At 42.5% G+C, this 27,307-nt stretch overlaps 2 protein-coding genes across 7 annotated transcripts in view; one reads left to right on the top strand and one right to left on the bottom strand.

Moving 5' to 3' along the window:
- LOC106581794 (cysteine-serine-rich nuclear protein 3) overlaps positions 1-27,307 on the top strand; it is a 72,710-nt gene that overhangs the window by 15,994 nt on the left and 29,409 nt on the right. The gene's annotated exons all lie outside the window — the stretch shown is intronic.
- Positions 455-11,599, bottom strand: LOC106581797 (UDP-glucuronosyltransferase). Its single transcript, XM_082966998.1, has 5 exons — positions 10,548-11,599; positions 2,672-2,803; positions 1,512-1,599; positions 1,130-1,349; positions 455-833 (listed from the first exon to the last, which is right to left on the bottom strand). Exons 1-5 carry the CDS (start codon positions 11,448-11,450, stop codon positions 548-550), a joined length of 1,629 nt encoding a protein of 542 aa, XP_082823124.1. The 5' UTR covers positions 11,451-11,599; the 3' UTR covers positions 455-547.

The raw sequence follows: 27,307 nt of genomic DNA, 5'->3' as shown, positions 1-27,307 counted from the left end.
CATGCATTGAACCCTGCAGTCTTTTTTTTTTTTATAGCGATTGAGTTATATTATTAGCCTAAATTGACTATCCAATCTACTCATCACATTAGGAATAGTAGGCTGTCTTACATAAGTCTAGAAATGTGATGATATGGAATGCTTTATTATAAAGGTGCATTTTCATGGTGAAAATATGCTTCCCCAAACTAGAAACTCACGCGCCTACTATGGGAGAGGGGAGAAGGAGAGATCCGACTCAACTCAAATGAAACTGTCTATCGTACAGTAGAGCGTGTGTCCAACTCCAAACCTCCACAATTGAATAGATAAGAGCATATCATGAGCGCACTGTTTACAAAACGGAGCTGAGAGCTCTCCATGCAGAATGGGGCCCATATATAAATATCCCATGTTTTTTTTTCTCTCCCCTACCCCAGTCCCATGATCATTTATATCAATAAGGCAACGGAAAAACCTTTTACAATCGTTTTATTTGATTCTTACACTTTTACCATCCCACCACCAGGGGGTGCTGCAGCACCTCCAGCGCCCCTACTTCCCACAGCTATGCACTCTTCTTCTTCATAGTCCTCTTCGTTCCACAGCACTTGCGGAAGCAGACTTTGCAGCATTTAACGGTCACCATGACAACAATGAGAACTATAGTGAGTAGCAGAGTGAACACATCCAGACTGTGGTACTGGATCCAGTTGAGGTCGTGAGCGGCGGGTCTCAGGTGTTCCGCTCCGCCGTGGCGCATCACAAACTCTGACCAGAACACGGCCAGGTCCAGGGGCTCGATGGGACGGTCCTTATGTACCGCTGACAGCTTCATCATCTTCTCCTTGTAACTGGGGAGGAAGGACAAATACAACAGGATTTACAATCTCCTCATAGACAGCTCATGACTGCTAATACAGAATATAGGAACCACTGTGTCACACTACACAGTGCAATATTCACCTGGGGCTGAATTTTAAGGAGGAACTCAGACTTGCATGTAAATCATGCATGGCTGACAAAATTATATTTGCACTGAAACTCAATATGCGCGTGTAGATCTCAAGTTAGGATTTGGTCTCTGTACTGCTTGCACTGCTACTTGAATTCATAGTATCTCCTAGTATTACATAACATGATGTCTGACCTCTTGTCGTTGATGACCTTGTTGAGAGCCTCCACCAGTTTTTCCGAGGTGATATCAAACAAGTTGAGCATCTCCCCGACGCCCCTCACTACCATGCGGTGTACGTTGTCTCCCTGTTCAGCGAACAACGGCAGCATCACCATGGGAACGCCATTACAGATCCCCTCGTAGGTACCGTGGGTTCCTCCGTGGGTTATAAAGGCCTTGACCTTGGGGTGGCCTAGAACATGGAACGTAGAACATGAAACCATGAAGAAGAAGAAGGTATTGCTTCTCTTGCACAATGGCAACAAATTAGCATGTTGTGTTTACTGAGAAGAGTACCCATCTGTAACTTCTGTAACCCAGGTGGTTTACATTATAACTGAGAGACTAAACTAACCCAGCAGCTCATTCTGAGGAAGCCACTTCATCAGTCTGACGTTGGCTGGAGCGTTTTTAGGCACCACTCCTGTGTACCTCCACACCACCTGAAAACACAGAGAACAACCGCTTACCTTCCTAATCAAGTCATATAGAATCATCTGCCAGTTCTGGATATAGTGGTGAAGGCACACCAGTTTGTAGTGGGATATAAATGTGTATGGATTGTTTTAAGGCATAGCTCCAGTGTATATTTCCACACAAAGTGAACAACATAGAACTGAAGCTTGCCATGAGACACTTGACATAGTATATGGAGAATATGCAAATGCCATTGAAACTCCACGTAATTAAAGGACTTGTTTTTAGTTTAGACTAACATGCTGACCAGACCAGACACGTCGCGTGCAAGAGCGTTGCAAAATACATTTACACATACATGTTATTCAATCATTGCACAGACGCTTGCGACAGTCGCTAAAATAGAAATTGGTTCTGTGTCTCAAATCTCCTCATTGGCTTTTAGGAGCATATACCCACGTGGGTGATTGAAAGATGAACTGACGTCCACACTCCAGTCTGTTGTAGTAATGCACCGTACAGTTAGTTGCCAACCGCCATATAAAGTCCAAAGAAGAAAAAGAAGCCTGAAGGAAGGAGGAGAGATGACAAGAAACGAATTCGGTTTACCGTTTTATCAGTGGATTAATTGTCTGAGTAGAGGACCATGTGCATTTCAGGTAAAATAACAACCCAATGTTTATATTCCAGGACAAATTAGCTAGCAACAGCAAGCTAAATTGCCATAAATGTTTAATGCTTTTCGACATGTCCCCAAATTAATATAATTGGTTCAGAGTTTTGATATTTCAACCTGCGTTTCCTGATCGTGTCTGGTGTGGGGGTACAAAATCAACATGCACACGATGGCGTAGGCGCGCGAGCGATTTGGTCAGCATGTAATAGTGGACTGGAGATTAGGCCTATATGCTTAACATGCATAGTACTGTCCTTCTACAAACACTGACATCTCAACTGTGAGTGAGAATTTATATTTTTAAGATTTAGAAAATATATTGTCAGTTGTTGATATTTACAGAAGACGTATAGATTGTAAAGATTGTGTTGGTCAGAAAGGGTTACTTTTTGCCATTTGGGACATATTCGAGGTGTCCTTACCCTCTGAGGGATCCTGCTGAAGGCATCAAAAAACTGCTTGGCTTTCTCCTCCGGCATCTGAGAGACCATAGAGCCCAGGGTGAAGACCACAAAGCCATCCTCTCCTGACTCATCCACAAACTCCTGCAGATCCTGTTGAGGCACGTTGGGAAGGGTTAGTTAACAAGAAATTTGTTAATTTACATTTTCGTCATCTAGCAGACGCTCTTATCTAGAGTGACTTACAGTCAGTGCATTCAACCACATATCATAGTTATTACAAGTAAAGAGAGAAATATGATAATTTATGCTGCTGCTCTTGCTTTTCACGGGAGTGGAGCGTGGTGCGTGTAGTTTGTTGTTGTTGGTCATAAGTCAAAAGAACAATATGCATTTCAGGTAAACAACCCAATGTTTATCTCCTAGGACAAATTAGTTAGCAACAACAAGCTAGCTAAATGTGACCGACCGGCTCAAAAACGTCTTATGTAGCAAAATTTGAAATAGTGTTTTTTTTTTTTTTTTTACATTGGATAAAAGTAGAGATTCAGAGCTACAAAATGGTATATCATACACTGCATTTTTGAGGAACAATGGGAAAGTAATTCTGCTTTGAAAGTTGATAAACATGTGAACTCACTTTTGAGAAAATGGCATTTTGAATGTTTTTATACCTACTGGAGAGCTCTCCTTTGTCTTCACCCATTCAGCATTGTTCACACCCTCTTAGGCCAGCCCCACCCATCTCTTTAAGGATTCACATGTGAGGTCATGTGCTAAACAGTGAGTAGTGTAGTAAAGATTAAGACTAAAAGTGCTAAAAGTAGTAGCCTACAATAAGGAAAAATTCCAGATAAACAGAAAGTGTCCAGATAAAAACATTTTATAAATATTAGATGATGCTTACCCAGACACACTTGTCTAAATTGATAGGTCATGTGAAATAAATGCTATAACCCACAGCCACATCAAATCAAATTTTATTTGTCACATACACATGGTTAGCAGATGTTAATACGAGTGTAGCGAAATGCTTGTGGTGTAAAAAGTACTACATTGTCATACTTGAGTAAAAGTAAAGATACCTTAATAGAAAATGACTCACGTAAAAGTACTACTACTCACCCAATAAAATACTACTTGAGTAAAAGTATTTGGTTTTAAAAATACTTAAGTATCAAAAGTAAATAGAGTCGCTAAAATGTACTTAAGTATCAAAAGTAAAAGTATAAATCATTTCAAATTCCTTATATTAAGCAAACCAGACGGCACAATTAGCTAGTTAGCTAGCTAACATTAGGCTATAACTAGCAATGCGAATTTTTGCTGACGTTTACTGACACCGGCCATATTCAACCAGTGTTGAGCGTTCGTAAATTCATCAGTTATTCTGCGCTCTGGCACACTCAGACGAGAGGGCTATGAAACAGTTGTTGCAGTGACGTTCTTTTGAAATGGATACTTGCATAGTCGAGTCTTTTATTAAATCTTACTACGCGATACATAAACAAAATGCCTCGTTAGGCAGGATTACCTACATAAGCTGACCAGCTCAAATAGACAGAAGCGTGCTATTTGGCAGACCATTCAAACTCCTCTCTCGGCATGTCCAGCCCACTCATTATCCCAGCCAATCATGGGTAGTGGGAAGGTTGCTGGCTTTTTCTATGGCTTAACCAACTAGGCTCGTTATTTAACAATTTTATTTGTATTTACAGATGGCATACATGTTTGTTATTAAGGCACATGAAAGTTGAAGAAGTCATTTCTGCCGCCCTAAACTTTTTGATAAAAAAGAAAGTTAAGTTCAAACGGCTCTCCTGTGAGGTAGTGACCTACGACATACGTCTAGTTTCCTGAAACGGGTCACAAATGTCCATGAATGTTTCATGTGCGTTTCGACCTGTTCCAAAATTAATATAGTTGGTTCACAATTCGTGTTGGTATTGTAACCTGCGTGTCATGAACATTTCTGGTGGGGATAGATTAAATCAACATGCACACAATGACGCATGCGCGGCTCCGGTTTGGTCAGCATGTTAAAGGCACTGCGTGTTCAATCTGACGTCTGCATTGGCTGAGCAGCATTTATGCCTTGATCACACCAACAGCGTCATTGCATTTTGGTACAACAGAAGTACATTCATTTCCAATGGAACGCTGCGTTTGCCTTGCAGCATTGCATTGCAGAGGCAGTTGCAGTGCGTTCTGTGTGGTGCATATGTTGGATTTATCGAACATATGCCTCAAACTGTATTTGTAGTCAGGCTTGACAAAAATGGTAGCAGAAGGTGAATGTTGAACTTTTGATGCACACATATCCAGATGATGCTGCGTACCATTTTGTGCAACGACACGCTATAGGTGTGATCGAGGTGTTACGGTGATATGGTATTCATATTTCTTGCACTTTGCAGAGCAGCGCAGAGCTGTTGTGAAGGAAGTTGTCAAGGAAGTGAGTTTGTGTTTATACAGGATCTCCGGCCCTCACCTACCGTCAACCAATCATGTCAATGCGGAGCTATACGGAGCCCACCGCATTATTACAACATTTGAGAGGCGCAAGGCAATGCAGTACGGAGCTCAATTTGCCCTCTGCGTGCCTCTGAAGGCTCCGCATTGCATCGCACCATCCATATGGAGCCTCCGACCATATTTTTGGTTCAAGCACAAATTGTCTCTTAGTCTACTATAGTGTGAGTCGGCTTGGTTGGTGGTTAGTGCTGTCTCTCCCTCCTTTCTTCACGTGTCACTCACTCACAGAACTGCCCCTCTCCCGCCTGCTCAAGCGGTACCTCTCTCCGTCCCTCCAGTGTTGCCAACTTTTGCCATTGCCGCAACGACACAGCTGCAGTCCCCGACATAGTGTTTTGGTCCCCTCTCCCGCTGCACACCACCGCCTCTTGTACTTCTCAGCTTCTCCCACTCTCATTTATGGATGAATTGAGTGGAAAAAGTAGCTAAATGCTATCAAAACCATAGAAACCCTCGGAGTCAAAACTCCCCAAAGGCAGCCTGTAAGTAGTTGAATTTGTCGCTAGAATCGTTTACCAATAAAAGTCGCTGGAGGGGTCTAAAAACTCGCTAAAATCGCTAAGTTGGCAACACAGCCTATTGCGCTTTATCAGTTCCGGTTAATAAAAAAGGACATTTCTGCTGCTTCCCTCACCGGGATTGGAACGGGTCTGGATCTGTCTATATGGAATGGGTCTAACTGTCCTCGGGTCTGTTGGGAACGGGTCTCTATATTTTTTGACATTTTATTTATGCATATCGGGTCCGGGTGGGAAAGCCTCAGGTCCATTTCAGAATGTGTACAACTTTTTGGACCCTTATCCAACTAGTTGGAACTAGAACACAACAGTTCTTCTGTTAGATTATAGTGGCCACAGTCCAGGGGGAAATAACTGTGCTATGTCCAAATGGCACCCTATTACCTATGTAGTGCATTATTTTTGACCAGGGCCCAGAGGGCTCTGGTCAAAAGTAGTTCACTATATAGGTAATAGGGTGCCATTTAGGACATAACACAGTTATTTCCTCCTGGACTGTGGCCACTATAATCTAACAGAAGAACTGAGGGGCCATAATAGGGTTTATTATGCCTTCATCTTCTACGAATACAGGGTGTGTTATCAGAGAATGTAATCCTTTCACAACTTCACCTTCCCTCCTTCAGTCAATATAACCAGACCGAAGACTGTTCAAACACTCAAGTATTGCTCAACATTAATGTTGGGCGAATGTCCCTCTGTACTACACTCCATTCTGTCTCTTCTCTAAAGACTGTGTTCAGATTAATTTTTTAAAATTTTATTTCACCTTTATTTAAACCAGGTAGGCAAGTTGAGAACAAGTTCTCATTTACAACTGCGACCTGGCCAAGATAAAGCAAAGCAGTTCGACACATATAACAACACAGAGTTACACATGGAGTAAAACATACAGTAGAAAAATAAGTCTATATACAATGTGAGCAAATGAGGTGAGATAAGGGAGGTAAAGGCAATAAATAGGCCATGGTGGCGAAGTAAATACAATATAGCAATTAAAACCCTGGAATGGTAGATTTGACAGTAGATGAGTGTGCAAAGTAGAAATACTGGGGTGCAAAGGAGCAAAATAAATAAATAAATAAATACAGTAGGGGAAGAGGTAGTTGTTTGGGCTATTTATAGATGGGCTATGTACAGGTGCAGTGATCTGTGAGCTGCTCTGACAGCTGGTTCTTAAAGCTAGTGAGGGAAATAAGTGTTTCCAGTTTCAGAGATTTTTGTAGTTTGTTCCAGTCATTGGCAGCAGAGAACTGGAAGAAGAGGCGGCCAAAGGAGGAATTGGCTTTGGGGGTGACAAGTGAGATATACCTGCTGGAACGTGTGCTACGGGTGGGTGCAGCTATGGTGACCAGCAAGCAGAGATAAGGCGGGACTTTACCTAGCAGGGTCTTGTAGATGACCTGGAGCCAGTGGGTTTGGCGATGAGTATGAAGCGAGGGCCAGCCAACGAGAGCGTACAGGTCGCAGTGGGGGTAGTATATGGGGCTTTGGTGACAAAACGGATGGCACTGTGATAGACTGCATCCAATTTGTTGAGTAGGGTGTTGGAGGCTATTTTGTAAATTACATCGCCAAAGTCGAGGATCGGTAAGATGGTCACTTTTACGAGGGTATATTTGGCAGCATGAGTGAAGGATGCTTTGTTGCGAAATAGGAAGACAATTCTGTGTTCAGTTAGTGAAACCTGAGCCAGGAAGAGCATTGATGTGCTTCAAATGGTACCATACTCCCTATACAGTGCATTATTTTTGACCAGGGCCCAGAGGGCTCTGGCCAAAGTAGTTCACTGTATAGGGAATAGGGTACCATTTGGGGCACATCAATGCTGTTCCTGGCTCAGGTTTCACTGACTGAACACAGTCTTTAGAGAAGCGAGAGAATGGAGGGTAGTACAGAGAGGGATATTCCCCCAATGTTAATTTTGAGCAATACTTCTCTTTCTACAAAATATGAGGAACCACACCTTAACTTTCCCTGCACATCTATCTGCCTTGTCCTTTTTCTTTCCCCAAGCTGAAGGACGTGGTTAGGAAACATTTGAAAAGTAATGGGTGCGATCTGAAAGTTATGGGTGCGATTATGGAGCATTTCTATTGGTGCATTTCTTTTTATATTCCCTAAAACTTTGTCAGGATTACTTGTGTTTGGCATGACTCCCATAGATCTCTGGCGTCTTTTATCAGTACCCACAATATTTACAAATGACAGGAAAGTAACTTGAACTCTAGGTTACACCAGGTTTGACAGATTGCAAGGCAAACTAGATGGTAAGTGTACATGAAGTGCAATTGATGGGACATGCTTTAACTCTTTAAAAATATGTTTGTGATAGTGGTAGAACTTTAAAAAGTAACTTTACTATTTAAAGCAAAGCACTTACATATAGTCAAAGTTAAATGTAGTAAAATAATTTGTCTGACTACCTCGATAGACTACTATATCAACCATATTACTATGGATTGTGAGTCAGTTAGATCACAAAAATATCTAAACTGCAGTTATTGAGTGAAAACTACAAGAAGACAAAGTGATCTTCTGTCATAAAATGGGAATAAAAGGGAGGATCATGTGGACAACACTCTTAGGAAAGCAAAGCAACTCTCATTCAAGCTGTGGGTTTCAGATAAATAGATGCACAGTTTACTTTTGTAAAACATTCAGTGTAAATTAAGTTTGATTTTAGTTGATTGATGATGATTAGAACGTTGAATGATGATGATTAGTAATGATTAGAACGTTTTAAGCTACAATTTGGGAAGAGAAATAAGATGGTGGATCTAGTGATGACAGCTCTTTAAAATAATTTTTATGGTTGTTGAAGAACTATGCAGAATAGGTTTGTATGTTGACCTACTGATAGAACAACAGCTAGCTATCTAAAAGATTAACTCTTTAGGCTAACAATGATCACTGAAAAGTACATTTCCTGAAGAAAATGTGGTGTGTTTGCTAGCATGTTTTAAACTATGTATGGTTTTGAAATACATTATAGTAGTGGTAGTTTCTGCAGTAGTAATGGTGGTGATTGGTTATAGTTGTATTGATTTGATTGATTGGTTGGTTGATATGATAGGCTAGCCTGGACATGTGAAAGTCGGTTTGGTGTCTCTAGCTTGAACGGTTCAAGAGTTACAATTATTGCTGGTAGGTATTATATGTGAACCAGAGCTAGGTAGCTATGCCCAGGAACAGAGCTGGACCAGAGCTAGTGCAGACCAGAGCAGTAGTTGTGGTCAGTAGTTGTGTGGTCAGTGGTTGTGTTGCAGATTCTTTGGACCCTACAGTATGGAAATGGTCAGTAGTTGTGTGGTTGTGGTAAGTAGTGGTCAGTAGTTTTGGTCAGTAGTTTAGGTAAGTAGTTGTGTGGTTCATTAGTTGTGGTCAATAGTTGTGTTCAGTAGTAGTGGTCAGTAGTTTTGAGGTTGTGGTCATTAGTTGTGTGGTTCATTAGTTGTATCAGTAGTGGGGTTGTGGTCAGTAATTGTGGTCAGTAATTGTGGTCAGTGGTTGTGGCCAATAGTTGTGGTCAGTGGTTGTGGCCAATAGTTGTGGTCAGTAATTGTGGTCAGTGGTTGTGGCCAATAGTTGTGGTCAGTAATTGTGGTCAGTGGTTGTGGCCAATAGTTGTGGTCAGTAGTTTTGTGGTTGTGAGTATGGTCTGTAGTTGTGCTGTTGTGGTAAGTAGTTGTGTGTTGACTAGTTCTGTGGTTGTGGTTGTCATAATTTTTGCCAAAGCTTCCCCATGTGCTCCTCTGCGTCTGAGTGTCCATAGCAACGGGCCTGTTTGGGCTGCTCTATGATGAGACATGAGAAAGCTGTTAGCTAGCAACTTTTTGTCCCTCTAAACTCCGATAAACAGCTGTAACTTTGAATTGGTAGTAGATATTTTGTCGGACTTGTTGGGGGAGGGGTCAAAATGGCAGTTGTTTGGGGGGGGGGGGGTAAAATGTGTTAATGCAGTTACTAAAACAGCTGTATCGTTAGATCCGTATAATATATTTTGATAGTATAAAAGACCGATCTGCATGTTTTAAAGTTTTCATTACATTTCTATCTTAAACGGTGTAGGAGGAGTAGCATTCCAAATAATAATAATAAGAATGACGAAGATTCTGAATGGGATGTTTGCTTCACAAGTCCCATTAATGAGAGCTAGTGGAATGTGGGCTGTATAACGTGAGGAGGAGCTAGTTGGTAGATAAACAGAGAGCTGTGTCCAGTCAGTCCCTATGGAGGAAACAGAGATCGGGTTACATCTGGTCGCTAGCTGAGTGTCTGACAGGCAGGGAAACACAACATCTGGGGTGTGGGACAACACCCAACACTCTGACTGTCCCTTTAAAACACCCAACAGAATATTTCTGACTGTTTTACAAAAGTAGGGTTTCAGAGGAGAGAGTAATCTCAATCTGTCAAAACATAACGATCTTGAAAAGAGATGTGGTCCCAAATTAGAAAGTAAGAGAAGAATTTGATAGCTTGAATTGAAATTTAAACACTTAAAAATGTACGAGATTTTCCCCAGAGGAATGTCTGATGAGGTACAACTGCCACTGCAGTGAATCTATCCATTAAGGCAGGGGTGTCAAACTAATTCCATGGAGGTTTTTCCTTTCAATTAAGACCAAGACAACCAGGTGAGGGGAGTTCCTTACTAATTTGGGACCTTAATTCATCAATCAAGTACAAGGGTGGAGCGAAAACCCTCAGACACTTGGCCATCTGTGGAATTAGTTTGACACGCGTACCGTAAGGTTTCTGGACCCATATAAGATATAGGGTGCACAGCTCTGCACAGTTGAATTTTCTGCACAGTTGAAATAGTTTTATAAGACATTTACCTCTGGAAGTGGATCTCTTTTACCACAGTTGATGCCTCCAATGTGGACCATGTTGGGCATCGTGGGTTTGGGATACTCAAAGGAGTAGTCATACCTCAGCAGCCAGATCGCCCCATGACCCAGCAGTTCCCTGTACGTCATGTCCTTCTCCAGGTACCTACTGGTAAGCTCGTCAAAGCTGGCAAACATTACCGTACACAGGTAGCTCTCCAGACTGTACATGAGCATGTTCTTAACCCTCCCTAGGAAGTCCATGTGGTCAGTGTTGCCAGAGAAGAAGCGTGGTACATAGGATGGGGGATTGGGGCACTGGGCAGCCCTATCTTCCATCCCACAGGGGATCCCCTTCAAGAAGTACACCGCTGGAATGTTGAAGGACTCAGCGATGATGGATCCACAGGGTAGGAAGGGGTCGGTCAGCATCATCTTGAACCCTTCTCCTCTCAGTCGCTGCATCAGGGGCTTGTCATACAGCAGACCCTCACAGCCTTTCACCTGCATGTCAGTGAAGTCAATCAGGCCCTGCACATTCATAAATATGTCCGTTACCTTCGGGGTGTTGCGGAACATGTCATCCTTCAATTTGTTGATGTTCTTGTCCAGCTGTGCCTTGTTGAAGGGGACCTTAAAGATCTCAGTCCTGTGGTAGTCAGAACTCTTGATGAGGATGGATGTCTCAGGGACCAGCACCACCATCTCATGGCCCCTGGCCGCAAGCTCCTTCACCAGCAGCTTCATACTCAGCCAGTGGCTCCCTTCTACAGGCATCACCAGGACCTTGTCCCCCTGGATGGGCCCTGGACACAGGGCTAGGCAGCACAGCAGAACCAGCAGTCCCAGCCTATGCCCCGGCCCCAGCCTCAGCCCCTGCTTAACCACAGGAACACTTTTCCCCCAGCCCATGCCTCTCTGCTTCTCTGCTCAGTTATACAAGCTGTGTTGTGAGAAGGACACTACCTCCCTGAGGTCTGGCACTGAGTGCTACTGAGAGGCGGTTAGACCTCAGACTAAACTGTGGGAGTATGTGTCTCCCTGCTAGGTCTGGGTCTGCCTGTGCAAGCAGGCTGTTATATAACCCTAGTCAGTCCTTCCTGTGGACTAAAGTTTAACTGCAGGCTGAATGGTTCAGGTTAATGATTCCTTAGGGCAACAGAGATGGAGAGGATTAGCTCGCTAGTAATCTCAATGTGACAGCCTTAACATACAGTATAGAGTAGCTGAAATTAGCTGGATACTAGCTAGTGAATTATAATGCAAAAGTATAACAGCGATACTGATGAATAGTTGGATTTACTACTAACAAGTAAGCATTGCTAATTTAAAAGGAAGGGATAAAAAGCTTATTTCCAATAGTACTCATATTGTTAAAAATTTAATTGTTGGTTTTATTAGTTCTACAAAATAAACTGTTGTCAGTTATTTATTAACTTCCCATTGATCAGCATGACATTGGAAAAGAAAAGTAGCATGAAAGGTAACCCGATGTCACAGGAAGGCTAAAAAGATCATCAAGGACAACAACCACCCGAGCCACTGCCTTGTTACCCAGCTATCATCCAGAAGGCGAGGTCAGTACAGGTGCATCAAAGCTGGGCCCGAGAGACTGAAAAACAGATTCTCTCTCAAGGCCATCAGACTGTTAAACAGCCAATCATAACATAGAGGCTGCTGCCAACATACAGACTCAAATCTCTGGCCACTTTAATACATGGATTTAATAAAGTTATGACTAGTCACTTTAAATAACGGCACTTTAATAATGTTTACATATCCTACATTATTACTGCACTGTCGGAACTAGAAGCATAAGCATGTCGCTACACTTGCATTAACATCTGCTAACCATGTGTATGTGACCAATAAAATTTGCTTTGATTTGATACAGAGCATGCAACATGCAAGTCATAGTTACACTATTAACCCTGCTCTGGGAGGAGTCATGGTGATTTTCTAACCTTTGAGCTATACCCTGAAGCTCAAAGTATTATCTCATATTTTGTGAGGAATCTTGACCATTACCTTCAGCTCCTCCCCTTTCTTCTCCCACCCAAAACACTGACAAACTTACGCACACACACTGGACCTCCTCAGAGCTAAATACCGTCTTTGTGCGCTTTGAGGCTAGCAACACTGAACTATGCATGAGGGCACCAACTGTTCCTGATGGCTGTAGAGTAAGACCTTTAAACAGGTTAACATTCACAAGTCCGCAGGGCCAGAAGGATTACCAGGACGCGTATTCAGACCATGAGCTGACCAGCTGGCAAGTGTCTTCACTGACATTTTCAACCTCTTCCTGACCCAGTCTGTAATACGTTTCAAGCAGAAACAGTCCCTCTGCTGTTTAAATGATTATCGCCCCGTAGCACTCACATCTGTAGCTATGAAATGCTTTGAAAGGCTGGCCATGGCTCACATCAACACCATCATCCTAGACACCCTGGACACACTCCAATTTGCATACCGTCTCAACAGATCCACAGATGACGCAATCTCTATTGCACTCCACATTGCCCTTTACCACCTGGACAAAAGTTACACCTACGTGAGAATGCTGTTCATTGACTGCAGCTCATCATTGAACATCATTGTGCCCTCCAAACTCATCACTAAACTAAGGACCCTGGGATTAAACACCTCCCTCTGCAACTGGATCCTGGACATCATAATGGGTTGTCCCCAGGTGGTGAGGCAACAACACATCTGCCACGCTGACCCTCAACACAGGGGCCCCTCCTGTACTCTCCGTTCACCCAGGACTGCGAGACCTGACAGTGTGGTGCCAGGACAAAAACCTTTCCCTCAACGTCAGAAAGGAAAAGGAGCTGATCGTGGACTACAGGAAACGGAGTGCCGAACATGCCCCATCCACATCGATGGGACTGTTATTGAACATGTCGAGAGATTCAAGTTCCTCATTGTCCACATCATTATGGAACTATCATGGTCCACACACATCAACACAGTCGTGAAGAGGGCACGACAACGCCTCTTCCCCTTTAGGAGGCGTTGGTAAGGCAACTGTTTGGCATCCGATTGCAAGGCACTACAGAGGGTAGTGTGTACAGCCCAGTACACCACTGGGGTTGAGCTCCCTGCCATCCAGGATCTCTATACCAGGTGGCGTCAGAGGAAGGCCGAAAACGTTTTTTAGCCTATACATGAATTCTTTGTAAGAATTAGATATTTCATTGCTTTTTACTAGTAGCTAATCAGTTACAAAGTAAAAATACAGATTGAGGGCTTCAATCAAATTGAGGACAGAGAAATATGTGTATATTGTTGAATAGATGCATTTTTCATTAGTCTATTTTCTCTTAAACCATATGGTCTCTCTACCAAAAAGTAATGGACAATATGGACACAGATATAAAACATGTATTCTATTTATAAGGGGTGTTAAACTCATTCCATGGAGTGCCTAGTGTCTGCTGGCTTTTGTTTTTTCCTTTCAATTAAGACCTAGACAACCAGGTGAGAGGAGTTCCTTACTAATTAGTAACCTTAATTCATCAGTCAAGTACAATGGAGGAGCGAAAACCCACAGACACTCAGCCCTAATTGTAATGATTTTGACACATGGCATCTATGAATACATTTTTTTTTTTTAAGTTATTAAAGTATAAATTACCAAAGTTACGATAGATTGCCATAGATTCTTTTAATTACCAAATATTCCAGTAACTTTGGGAAATGACAAAGTCCCCAGTCTAGACTGAAGATCATAATTACTTGATTAGCTTGAATCAATTGTGTTGTGGCTTGGCTGGGGGAAAATGTTGTATAGTGTGGGCTCTCTAGGAACAGAAGCCACACATTTAAAGGCAGATTTAGTAGACCTAACTCCCAGTTTATGTTAGCTCCCAGTTTATCAATTGTTTGATTAAATAGCATTTATACAAGGCAGAAACATTGTTTCCTTGCTGAAAAATATATAGAATGCCAGTTACCGTGAGAAGCATTGCAACATCAAGGCAACTTTGTAACAGCTGCCCGCGTTTTTCTAATGCCAAACCCGCCCATTAGCCGCTGAGTACCTTTTTAACCTGTTTCTGCAGTGGGCTTAAACAGGGTCCACACAGAGTGTTTCTTGTTAGTCATAAACAAGTCTACTTTGAGACAAACGTATAGAGCATATCTTATACTAGTCTGTCTGTATGTGTTTTTATCCATAACAAGGCCTAGACGTCTTTTAGGTGTCAAAAACCTCTCAAATGTCAAATTGTGTAAAATCTTTCTATCCATTCCTAGAACTGACTGTATATGACATCATTTGTATGGCAAAAATTATGTAGACAATACTTTTTTCATGTTGTCATGAATGTTTGGGTTTAGGCCCTTAAGTGGCTAAAAACCTCTCCAAATGTTTTACCTATTCACGAAATATACACTGAGTGAACAAAACATCAGGAACACCTTCCTAATATTGAGTTGCACGCCATTTTGCCCTTAGAACAGCCTCAATTAGTTGGGGCATGGACTATAAGGTGTCGAAGCATTCCACAGGGATGCTAGGCCATTTTGACTCCAATGCTTCCCACAGTTGTGTCAAGTTGTCTGGATATCCTTTGGGTAGTGGACCATTCTTGATACGCACAGGAATCTGTTGAGTGTGAAAAAACCCAGCAGCATTGCAGTTCTTGACACACTCAAACTGGTGCACCTGGCACCAACTACCATACCCCGTTCAAAGGCACTTAAATATTTTGTCTTGCCCATTCACCCTCTGAATGGCATACATACACAATCCGTGTCTCAATTGTCTCAAGGCTTAAAAATCCTTCTTTAACCTCTCTCCTCCCCTTCATCTACACTGATGGATCAAGTGGCAAGATGCTGCCGACAGAAAGGGCAGCTCTGCCTAAGCAACTTTGCAGTATTTCGTTTTTGTGTGTGTGTTATTTCTTACATTATAAGCCCAGGAATTGTTTTGTGTTATTACATACAGCCAGAAATAACTTTTAGATGTCAGAGCGACGTTAATCTTACATCTATATGTTCCGCTAGCGGAACACCGCTCCAATATCCAATGATAGGGCGTGGCACGAAATACAAACTCCTCGAAAATCCGAAAACTTCAATTTTTCAAACAAATTACTATTTTACACCATTTTAAAGACAAGACTCTCCTTTATCGAACCACACTGTCCGATTTCAAAAAGCAAAACATTAGATTATGTCAGGAGAGTACCCAACCAGAAATAATCAGACACCCATTTTTCAAGCTAGCATATAATGTCACAAAAACCAAAACCACAGCTAAATGCAGCACTAACCTTTGATGATCTTCATCAGATGACACTCCTAGGATATTATGTTATACAATACATGCATGTTTTGTTCAATCAAGTTCATATTTATATCAAAAAACAGCTTTTTACATTAGCATGTGACGTTCAGAACTAGCATACCCACCGAACACTTCCGGTGAATTTACTAAAGCATTTCGAAGCATGTCAAACGCTGTTTAAAATCAATTTTTATGCGATTTTTCTCGTAAAATAGCGATAATATTCCGACCGGGAGTCGTTGTTTTCGTTCAAAGACTGAAAATGTAAAATGGCCTCTTCACGTGCACATCTCATTGTTCTCAGATCGACCACTATCCAAATGCGCTACTGTTTTTCAGCCAGAGACTGCAGAGTCATCATTCAACGTTCTGGCACCTTCTGAGAGCCTATGGGAGCCTTAGAAAGTGTCACGTTACAGCAGAGATCCTCTGTTTTGGATAGAGATGATAAAGAAGGCCAAGAAATGGTCAGACAGGGTACTTCCTGTACAGAATCTTCTCAGGTTTTGGCCTGCCATTTGAGTTCTGTTATACTCACAGACACCATTCAAACAGTTTTAGAAACTTTGGAGTGTTTTCTATCCAAAGCTACTAATTATATGCATATTCTAGTTTCTGGGCAGGAGTAATAACCAGATTAAATCGGGTACGTTTTTTATCCGGCCGTGAAACTCACCAGCATTACGACCAGGAATACGACTTTCCCGAATTGGACCTTTTGTTCATACCCCCAGGGCAATTGAACTGATTCCAGAGGCTGATCCAAAACACTGCTGGCGGAGAAGAGGTATTCGGAGTGGACTTCTAGTACGACTCAGAAGGCGCGCACACCATCCACCGCTTCCAAGTATATTACTCGCTAATGTTCAATCTCTTGATAATAAAGTAGACGAGCTCAGGGCGAGAATCTCCTCCCAGAGAGACATCAGGGATTGTAACATACTCTGTTTCACGGAAATATACTGTCTTTGTCCTTACAGCCAGCTGGCTTCTCAGTATATCACGCCGACAAGAATAAAGAACTCTCCGGGAAGAAGAAAGGCAGGGTTGCATGTTTCATAATTAACCACTCATGGTGTGATTGTGATAACATACAGAAACTCAAGTCCTTTTGTTCACCCGACCTAAAATACCTCACAATCAAATGCCGACCGTATTACCTCCCAAGAGAATTATCTTTGGTTATAGTCACAGCTGTGTATATTCCCCGTCAAGCCGATACCACTACGGCCCTCAAAGAACTTCACTGGACTTTATGCAAACTGGAAACCACATATCCTGAGGCCGCATTTATTGTAGCTGGGGATTTTAACAAAGCAAATTTGAGGAAAACGCTACCGAAGTTCTACCAACACATTGACTGTAGCACTCACTGAGAAAACATTAGACCACTGCTACTCAGCTTTTCGAAATGCCTACGAGGCCCTCCCCTGCCCTCCCTTCTGCAAATTTGATCACGACTCCATTTTGCTCCTCTCTTCCTATTGGCAGAAACTCAAACAGGAAGTACCCGTGCTAAGGACTACTCAACACTGGTCTGACCAATCGGAATCCACACTTCAAGATTGTTTTGATCACGCGGACTGGGGTATGTTCTGGATAGCCTCTGAGAATAACATGGACGAATACACAGATACGGTGACTGAGTTTATCAGGAAGTGTATAGGAGATGTATGTAATGAGTGACTCAAATACCATCTTGATAGACTGAAGGTGATGCTGTTGAATGACAGCGATCTGTCTTAGTGTTTACCAGCATTAAGCAGAAGGATTTTCAGCATTTAAAAAAATACAGTTTATAAATTATGAAAAATATGAATAAATGGACGCCTGGCCACTAGATCGCATCTAAAGCAGGATCAGGATTTAAGATGCCAAAATAAAATAATTTTCAGTAATTGTTTTCAGTATCCTAATGTTGTTTTTGTTTTGTGTTTTCTGATTGTTTTAGTGCATGCATTCAACAAACTTTGGACACAGTACTTCCATAGGGCCGCCATCTCCAAAGTTTACTCTAAAAAAGCAATAGTTCTGAACTGCATTTGATTCGATTTTGTTGTTTTAGTTATTTCAATTTTGTTTATTCTCTTTTAAACTTCCATTGGTTGAAAGCTATTGCTCAGTTATCACTTGGCTCATGTAAATTTTGTAGTTGCCCCTTTAAACCTCTTAATGCCAACATCCCCATAGTTTTACATTTTTTCTCATGTAAATGTTGTAGCTCGATAAAATAATTAAATGCACAATTGAATTGGGAGATATTCGGTCTTTGCTCTTTTTTTCATTAGCATGCTGATGATTTCAAGTTGTATTGGATTTATTTTGATCTGTTAAGACATTGAATACATGTTGTTTAGTATATTTAGTACATTTAGATACATTTTGTCAATGAGAAGCAAGTTAATTTAAAGTTATACACTACCGTTCAAAAGTTTGGGGTCACATAGAAATTTATATTTTTTGTCCATTAAAATAACATAAAATTGATCAGAAATACAGTGTAGACATTGGTAATGTTGTAAATGACTATTGTAGCTGGAAACTGCAGATTTTTATTGGAATATCTACATAGGCGTAAAGAGGCCCATTATCAGCAACCATCACTCCTGTGTTCCAATGGCACATTGTGTTAGCTAATTGATCATTAGAAAACTCTTTTGCAATTATGTTAGCACAGCTGAAAACTGTCGTTCTGATTAAAGAAGCAATACAACTGGCGTTCTTTAGACTAGTTGAGCATCTGGATTTGTGGATTCGATTACAGGCTCAAAATGGCCAGAAACAAGTAACTTTCTTCTGAAACTCGTCAGTCTATTCTTGTTCTGAGAAATGAAGGCTATTCCATGTGAGAAATTGCCAAGAAACTGAAGATCTCGTATAACGCTGTGTACTTCTCCCTTCACAGAACAGTGTAAACTGGCTCTAACCAGAATAGAAAGAGGAGTGGGAGGCCCCGGTGCACAACTGAGCAAGAGGACAAGTACATTAGTGTCTAGTTTGAGAAACAGACGTCTCACAAGTCCTCAACTGGCAGCTTCATTTAATAGTACCCGCAAAACACCAGTCTCAACGTCAACAGTGAAGAGGCGACTCCAGGATGCTGGCCTTCTATGCGGAGTTCCTCTGTCCAGTGTTTGTGTTCATTTGCCCATCTTTAATCTTTTCTTTTTATTGGCCAGTCTGAGATATGGCTTTTTCTTTGCAACTTTTCAATGTTGTTAATACACAAAGTAACAAAAAGACAGATCTAATTTGCATATTCATAATGAGTTTGCAGCAACAGTAGAATGTTCACCACAAGTTTCCCAGAAATGACAATTTTCCACAACAGTTTGCCACAAAACCAATTTGCATGTGAAAATATTAGCTTGCTGTGAATTTGTGGCAATTTTTTTAAATAAAAATGTAGATGATGAGCTCATTAAAAGTACATTTACAGAGCTGAACACAACCTCATTGTTGGAATATGAGGACATCACCACTGTTGGAACTGTATTAGAAATCAGTGTGTCAGGCCATGCATTTGTAACAAGGACACCTATAACTTGTGAATTTTAAACATAAATTAACAAAACGCATAAGGCATCCCTGTCCTTGGGCTTGCTAGCATTAAGCTATCATTACTTGAAGTTGACGCATTTGCGGTTCCTCTTCAGTAAAAGCTGTTTTTCAACGTTTCTGGAACCCTGGGGCTGAAAACAAGTCCTGCAACTCTGAACAGCCTTTCACAGGCAGCTGAGGCAGGTAAGGGTGTGTTTCGCATCAGAGACAACTTACAGACTGCTGGGAAGGACTTGAGCAACTCCATATGCTCAGCTGAACAGGGCAGGTATCCATCCAGCTGTTTGAAGCTTTCTTGTGCTTGAGACGTCTTCATGGCAGAGAATAAGTCCTCCTCATCTGAAGAACTGGTGCCATCACCTAGCAGCAGCAAGGGTTCTTGCATGTGGGCCTTGATGTAGTCCATTCCTGAAATGCAAGGGAGATGACAATAGAATTCATGCAGTTATGTTTTTTGTGAGCCTACATTAATCCCATCCCCCATTTATATAAACCAAGCAACAGGGCTAAGTAGGCTACCCATTGGACTGAACCACAAAGTCAGGATTGTAGTTTAAATGGGTGGTTCTCAAATCTATGAAGTGTCAACATGTACACTATACACAGTTGTTTATGAATAATAAAATATTGTTCATTAACCACATGCTGTCTTACCCATTCTGATGGTGGTGTCATCTTTTGTCCACGTTGTTGTGATTTTGGAGAGAAGGATTGCACCTGCAATAAGCTCAGGTTCTTGAAACGTGGCTGAAGCTCTTCTTCAGTCCCAGTTGTAGCGCCTCCATCAGAGGCTTACAGTATTTCAGGGACAACTTCATTCAGTCATGTTTTGTGATCAGTAGGTTGATAGTTGGAAGTAGCCACCCCATCTGGACATTGGTTTCAGCCTGCAGGATGTTGATGGCCTTTGCGACTGGGTTCATGGTGGCAGCATACTCTGTAAGGAAGGCGAGTTCAGATGGATTGAACCTGTGAAAAATAAATATATAATACTGTGTTTCCTAACCCTATAGAAAGGGGACCGTGAACCATTTCACCTGGTTTTAACTACAGTAATCAATGGCTGGATGAGTAGTTGACTAAATGGATCAATGATAATGTATGGCTACAACATGTGAAACAGTTATTTGTCCCCAAGCAAAGGGCCAGGAAACGCTGCAACAGATTAAGACAACATTGAAGACCTTAAATTAATACATAATCCTTACTTACATTGGAACCTCGAAGTCTGTGCAGAGAACTCCTGACTCTCTTTTGTCTTTGACAATCCTCAGGAGTCTTTCTACCGCTATCGACCAGGAGTTCCACCTTGTAGCATTCGGGTGCAGCAGCTGGAGGTCGCAAGCATTTTTAACCATTTCGGCTGCAAGTGTGGATCTGTAAGCCTCACTGGATGTTGCTTTCAGGGCATTGACTAAATACTAAGTTGAGTTGGTGGCAAGCACAGCACTGGAGCTTCGGCAGCTGGTACTCGAAACCATCATCTTCATTCATGATCGTTACCACATCAACAAACTCCACTTCTTCACTCTCCTCTTGTTCCTCTTCACCATCTTCCTGTCCTGGCTGAGCTGCTTCACCACCCACTGCTTTGACTGCCTTGTCTTGTCATCTTCTCCAATAACTTGGAAAGCAAGAAGTTAGTACCGTTTGTTGTTCTCACAATCTTACCCTGGACTTCAAACTCAAAATGGATGTAATTTAGGGCGCCTGCCAACACATCAAAGGTGTACGATCCTCTCAACCATTTACAGGCCAGGGCTGCAGAGCATCTGTTGAGACTGTCAGGGTCTATTCAATGGGCTGTAATGACAATGAAGCTCTGTCTTCTTGCAACCCAGCAGTCGGTGGTGGTGGCGATATGGCCAACCCCTCCGATGGCCTCAGTCACCTTATTCTTCATTTCTTTGGAGGCTTCAATACTGTAGCGCAGTGTGGGCCTTGATATGATCTTCGAGTTAGGCTGCAGATCCTGGACAAACTCTCTGAATGATTCTTGTTCTACAATATCGACTGACTGGAGCCCTTGGACCACATACTTCACCACAGCATTGTCGAGGGATTTTTGAGACACTGTCTTTAGTAATGTGCTTTTCTTGATGGTGGAGGGAGTCTTAGGGGTATGTTTTTTCTTCAGTATGTTTTCTGTCAGTTCTCCATACTTCTTAAGATGGTGTACATGTTTTCTTTAAAATAATAAGAGGAAAAGAGAAAGACATTAGTTACTTAGCTAGATAACTACCATCACCAAAAGGTAAGGTAGTTAAGGTATAGGATCCACATTTTTTTAAAGCTATAAACAACATTAGTTAAGTAAGAGTTTGTGACCACTATTTAATTAAGTCTACATTAATTATCTAGGTAAGAAGAACAACTTTATCAACAAACTAGCTAATCTATTCGGTGTTAGCTCAAATTTGAAAGCTAACGTTTAGAGAAAAGGTGTTTGGCTACACTAATGTTAGTTGACTAAAATGTGCCCAGGTTCAGAAACTACTAGCTAGTTGGCTCACGTTAGTTTAGTTAGATAACAAAGCTTCCGAATCTGGGCATATTTTAGCCAGCTAAAGTAGGTAGCAACTAGCTAGTGAACTATTTAGCTATAGGATTAGCTAGCATACTCTAATACTGCTTGTTGTATTAGCAAATGTGGGCTAGCTAGGTTAGCTAATGTTAGCTAGCATGCTAATGTAAGTATCATTAGCTAGCAAGCTAACGTTATTCTAGCTAGCTAGCATTTATTTTAGATACGGCCAAGGGGGTTCGTCTTCATCAGGAGGTGGTGGTGGTAGAGTGATGTCGGTCATGATTGTGCAATGTCCGACGTGCTTGGGAAAAGTGCAGCTGAGTGGATGACTGTTTTGCAAGTGACAGGCTCCCAGTGGGTGGTGTTTACACTTTAGAACCATTGGATTTGCCCAAACTGATGAGGATTGGATCAACTTTGCTTGCATGTTGTTGCCTGCTGCCTTACAAATTAAGTTCACCCATGAGTGTGCCGACTCGTTGACTTTGCTCGCATCTTTTTCCAAACATGATTTTTTTCTTCCAGCTTCAGATTGATTTGATTTTGTAGCAAGTTACGGAAGCGTTAGGGGAAATGTCCCGGAGTAAAAGTATACATTTTCTTTTGAAAATGTAGTGAAGTAAAAATAAAAGTAGACAGAAATATAAATAGCAAAGTACAGATACCCCAAAAAACTACTTAAGTACAGTAACAAAGTATTTCTACTTCGTTACTTTACACAATGGGTCTACGTTTTAGATTATCATGTCACTCTCACTGTGTACGCTGTGTAATTCGAATAGTCGTTTTTGAGTGTGGACTGTATTGTTATGCATACTGGATGGACTGGTTACCATATGCTACACTCCAAAATGTATATCCATGAGTCTGGTAGAGAATGTATAGCCCTAGGCGATGCTGTTGGTTCATTGATTGTGTAGGGCGGCTTACAAGGAGCCTACAATTATAGTGAATTTGTATTTGATTTTGAATAGCCTCGTAATAGTGAATTTGGGTGGCACATTACCTTTAGCTATATAGAATATCTAATCACCATGCGTTTCCATCTCCTCCTCTCTCTCCTTTATTCCCGAGTGTGCAGAGGGGCTGTCAACAGTTTAGTGAAATATGTTTTGTTGCGAAAACATGTTACTTTTGATGTTCCAGAACAGATTTCACTTGGTTTCCCAAATTAAGCACTGGGTAGCTGCAGGAACAGGGTTGGAGAGCCCATGGCATACAGAGTTTGGACGGCATATCACCTGTTGCGCAGCGAGAGCATGCTCCTTAAACAGTGGTTGATGTGTGGAGTGAAATAAGTGTTATTTTTATTTCTCAGTTGCTCATATTAAGCACAGCTCCGCTTTAAAACCAAAGCAGACTACCACGCATCATTGAAAAACGGACTGGGGGAAAGTGAACGGCCTCCATTCGCTATTCGAGCGCATACAGATGACGTCTTTCTTCGCCTTCCGCTCTCCTGCCTATTTGATAATGGTCCATTCTAAATCTAAACAAATTTTACATATTAGTAAAGACAATATTAAATTGAGAATAGTCTGATAGGTGAAAATATGATCACTTGATGAGAGAACAGCTGTGCAGCCTAAGGCAAGGAACAGAGCGCAAGTTTTTATTGCGACTCAAATCATCAATAGCCTATAGTTGCATCATGCAGCCCATATATGTTTTGATTTCTAAGACATTCTAAGGTTTGTATCATTCACAACTAAAGTTGCCAAATAACTCAATCTAGCATATAGGACCTGTTTCAAGTGATCACTTTTACGCTTACCATAATCACTTCATATGCGCACTCGCTCCGGAATGGGAAATGTATCCATTCTATTTTATTCAGCTAAGTTAAAATATACTTCTCAAAAAAATAAAGGGAACACTTAAACAACACAATGTAACTCCAAGTCAATCACACTTCTGTGAAATCAAACTGTCCACTTACGAAGCAACACTGATTGACAATACATTTCACATGCTGTTGTGCAAATGGAATAGACAACAGGTGGAAATTATAGGCAATTAGCAAGACACCCCCCAATAAAGGAGTGGTTCTGCAGGTGGTAACCACAGACCACTTCTCAGTTCCTATGCTTCCTGGCTGATGTTTTGGTCACTTTTGAATGCTGGCGGTGCTTTCACTCTAGTGGTAGCATGAGACGGAGTCTACAAGCCACACAAGTGGCTCAGGTAGTGCAGCTCAATGCGAGCTGTGGCAAGAAGGTTTGCTGTGTCTGTCAGCGTAGTGTCCAGAGCATGGAGGCGCTACCAGGAGACAGGCCAGTACATCAGGAGATGTGGAGGGGGCCGTAGGAGTGCAACAACCCAGCAGCAGGACCGCTACCTCCGCCTTTGTGCAAGGAGGAGCACTGCCAGAGCCCTGCAAAATGACCTCCAGCAGGCCACAAATGTGCATGTGTCTGCGCAAACGGTCAGAAACAGACTCCATGAGGGTGGTATGAGGGCCCGACGTCCACAGGTGGGGGTTGTGCTTACAGCCCAACACCGTGCAGGACGTTTGGCATTTGCCAGAGAACACCAAGATTGGCAAATTCGCCACTGGCGCCCTGTGCTCTTAACAGATGAAAGCAGGTTCACACTGAGCACATGTGACAGACGTGACAGTCTGGAGACGCCACTAAAATAACACATCCTAGATCTGAATGAAAGAAATAATCGTATTAAATACTTTTTTCTTTACATAGTTGAATGTGCTGACAACAAAACCACACAAAAATAATCAATGGAAATCCAATTTATCAACCCATGGAGGTCTGGATTTGGAGTCACACTCAAAATTAAAGTTGAAAACCACACTACAGGCAGATCCAACTTTGATGTAGTGTCCTTAAAACAAGTCAAAATGAGGCTCAGTAGTGTGTGTGGCCTCCATGTGCCTGTATGACCTCCCTACAACGCCTGGGCATGCTCCTGATGAGGTGGCGGATGGTCTCCTGAGGGATCTCCTCCCAGACCTGGACTAAAGCATCCGCCAACTCCTGGACAGTCTGTGGTGCAACGTGGCGTTGGTGGATGGAGCGAGACATGATGTCCCAGATGTGCTCAATTGGATTCAGGTCTGGGGAATGGGCGGGCCAGTCCATAGCATCAATGCCTTCCTCTTGCAGGAACTGCTGACACACTCCAGCCACATGAGGTCTAGCATTGTCTTGCATTAGGAGGAACCCAGAGCCAACCGCACCAGCTTATGGTCTCACAAGGGGTCTGAGGATCTCATCTCGGTACCTAATGGCAGTCAGGCTACCTCTGGCGAGCACATGGAGGGCTGTGCAGCCCCCCAAAGAAATGCCACCCCACACCATGACTGACCCACCGCCAAACCGGTCATGCTGGAGGATGTTGCAGGCAGCAGAACGTTCTCCACGGCGTCTCCAGACTGTCACGTCTGTCACGTGCTCAGTGTGAACCTGCTTTCATCTGTGAAGAGCACAGGGCGCCAGTGGCGAATTTGCCAATCTTGGTGTTCTCTGGCAAATGCCAAACGTCCTGCACGGTGTTGGGCTGTAAGCACAACCCCCACCTGTGGACGTCGGGCCCTCATACCACCCTCATGGAGTCTGTTTCTGACCGTTTGAGCAGACACATGCACATTTGTGGCCTGCTGGAGGTCATTTTGCAGGGCTCTGGCAGTGCTTCTCCTGTTCCTCCTTGCTCAAAGGCGGATGTAGCGGTCCTGCTGCTGGGTTGTTGCCCTCCTACGGCCTCCTCCACGTCTCCTGATGTACTGGCCTGTCTCCTGGTAGCGCCTCCATGCTCTGGACACTACGCTGACAGACACAGCAAACCTTCTTGCCACAGCTCACATTGATGTGCCATCCTGGATGAGCTGCACTACCTGAGCCACTTGTGTGGGTTGTAGACTCCGTCTCATGCTACCACTAGAGTGAAAGCACCACCAGCATTCAAAAGTGACCAAAACATCAGCCAGGAAGCATAGGAACTGAGAAGTGGTCTGTGGTCCCCACCTGCAGAACCACTCCTTTATTGGGGGTGTCTTGCTAATTGCCTATAATTTCCACCTGTTGTCTATTCTATTTGCATAACAGCATGTGAAATGTATTGTCAATCAGTGTTGCTTCCTAAGTGGACAGTTTGATTTCACAGAAGTGTGATTGACTTGGAGTTACATTGTGTTGTTTAAGTGTTCCCTTTATTTTTTTGAGCAGTGTATATAAAAAGATATATATATATACACGGGACAAGACGAAGACAAAGAGGTCTGACTGCTACGCCATTTTGGATTTGGTTGGGCCAGTAACCAAAAGATTGCTAGATCGAATCCCCAAGCTGACAAGGTAAAAATCTGTCGTTCTGCCCCTAAACAAGGCAGTTAACCCACTGTTCCTAGGCCGTCATTGTAAATAAGAATTTGTTCTTAACTGGCTTGCCTAGTTAAATAAAGGTAAAAGAAATTGTTAAAAAATAAGCCTATGTGGATTCGCGTTTATCGTCGAAGGAATGAGCGTTACACCGAGGCCTGTACTCTGGAGCGGGATCGATTTGGAGGTGGAGGGTCCGTCATGGTCTAGGGCGGTGTGTCACAGCATCATCGGACTGAGCTTGTTGTCATTGCAGGCAATCTCAACGCTGTAAGTTACAGGGAAGACATCCTCCTCCCTCATGTGGTACCCTTCCTGCAGGCTCATCCTGACATGACCCTCCAGCATGACAATGCCACCAGCCATACTGCTCATTCTGTGCCTGATTTCCTGCAAGAAAGGAATGTCAGTGTTCTGCCATGGCCAGCGAAGAGCCCAGATCTCAATCCCATTGAGCACGTCTGGGACCTGTTGGATCGTAGGGTGAGGGCTAGGGCCATTCCCCCCAGAAATGTCCGGGAACTCACAGGTGCCTTGGTGGAAGAGTGGGGTAACATCTCACAGCAAGAACTAACTAATATGGTGCAGTCCATGAGGAGGAGATGGACTGCAGTACTTAATGCTGGTGGCCACACCAGATACTGACTTACTTTTGATTTTGACCCCCCCCCCCCTTTGTTCAGGGACACATTATTCCATTTCTGTTAGTCACATGTCTGTGGAACTTGTTCAGTTTGTCTCAGTTGTTGAATCTCATGTTCATACAAATAAATCAAATCAAAGTTTATTTTTCATGTGTGCTGAATACAACAGGTGTAGACCTTACAGTGAAATGCTTAAATAAATATTTACACAAGTTCAGTTAAGCTGAAAATAAACGCAGTTGACAGTGAGAGGAGGTTTCTTTTTTTGGATGAGTTTATTTTGATGACACATTTTTTATGTGATTTGATTGCATTTGCATTGATGTCAGAGTGGTTAAAGAGACAATAGGGCCCCGAGTACCAGGCCATTAGGACCTGATGGTTGTTAGCAAGTTGGGTACTAC

This window comes from Salmo salar, chromosome 21 (assembly GCF_965601325.2).
Source record: "Salmo salar chromosome 21, fSalSal1, whole genome shotgun sequence".
Taxonomy (NCBI): Eukaryota; Metazoa; Chordata; class Actinopteri; order Salmoniformes; family Salmonidae; genus Salmo; species Salmo salar.
Note: the sequence above shows the minus strand (reverse complement) of the source record. Positions and strands in the feature narration are given on the sequence as shown.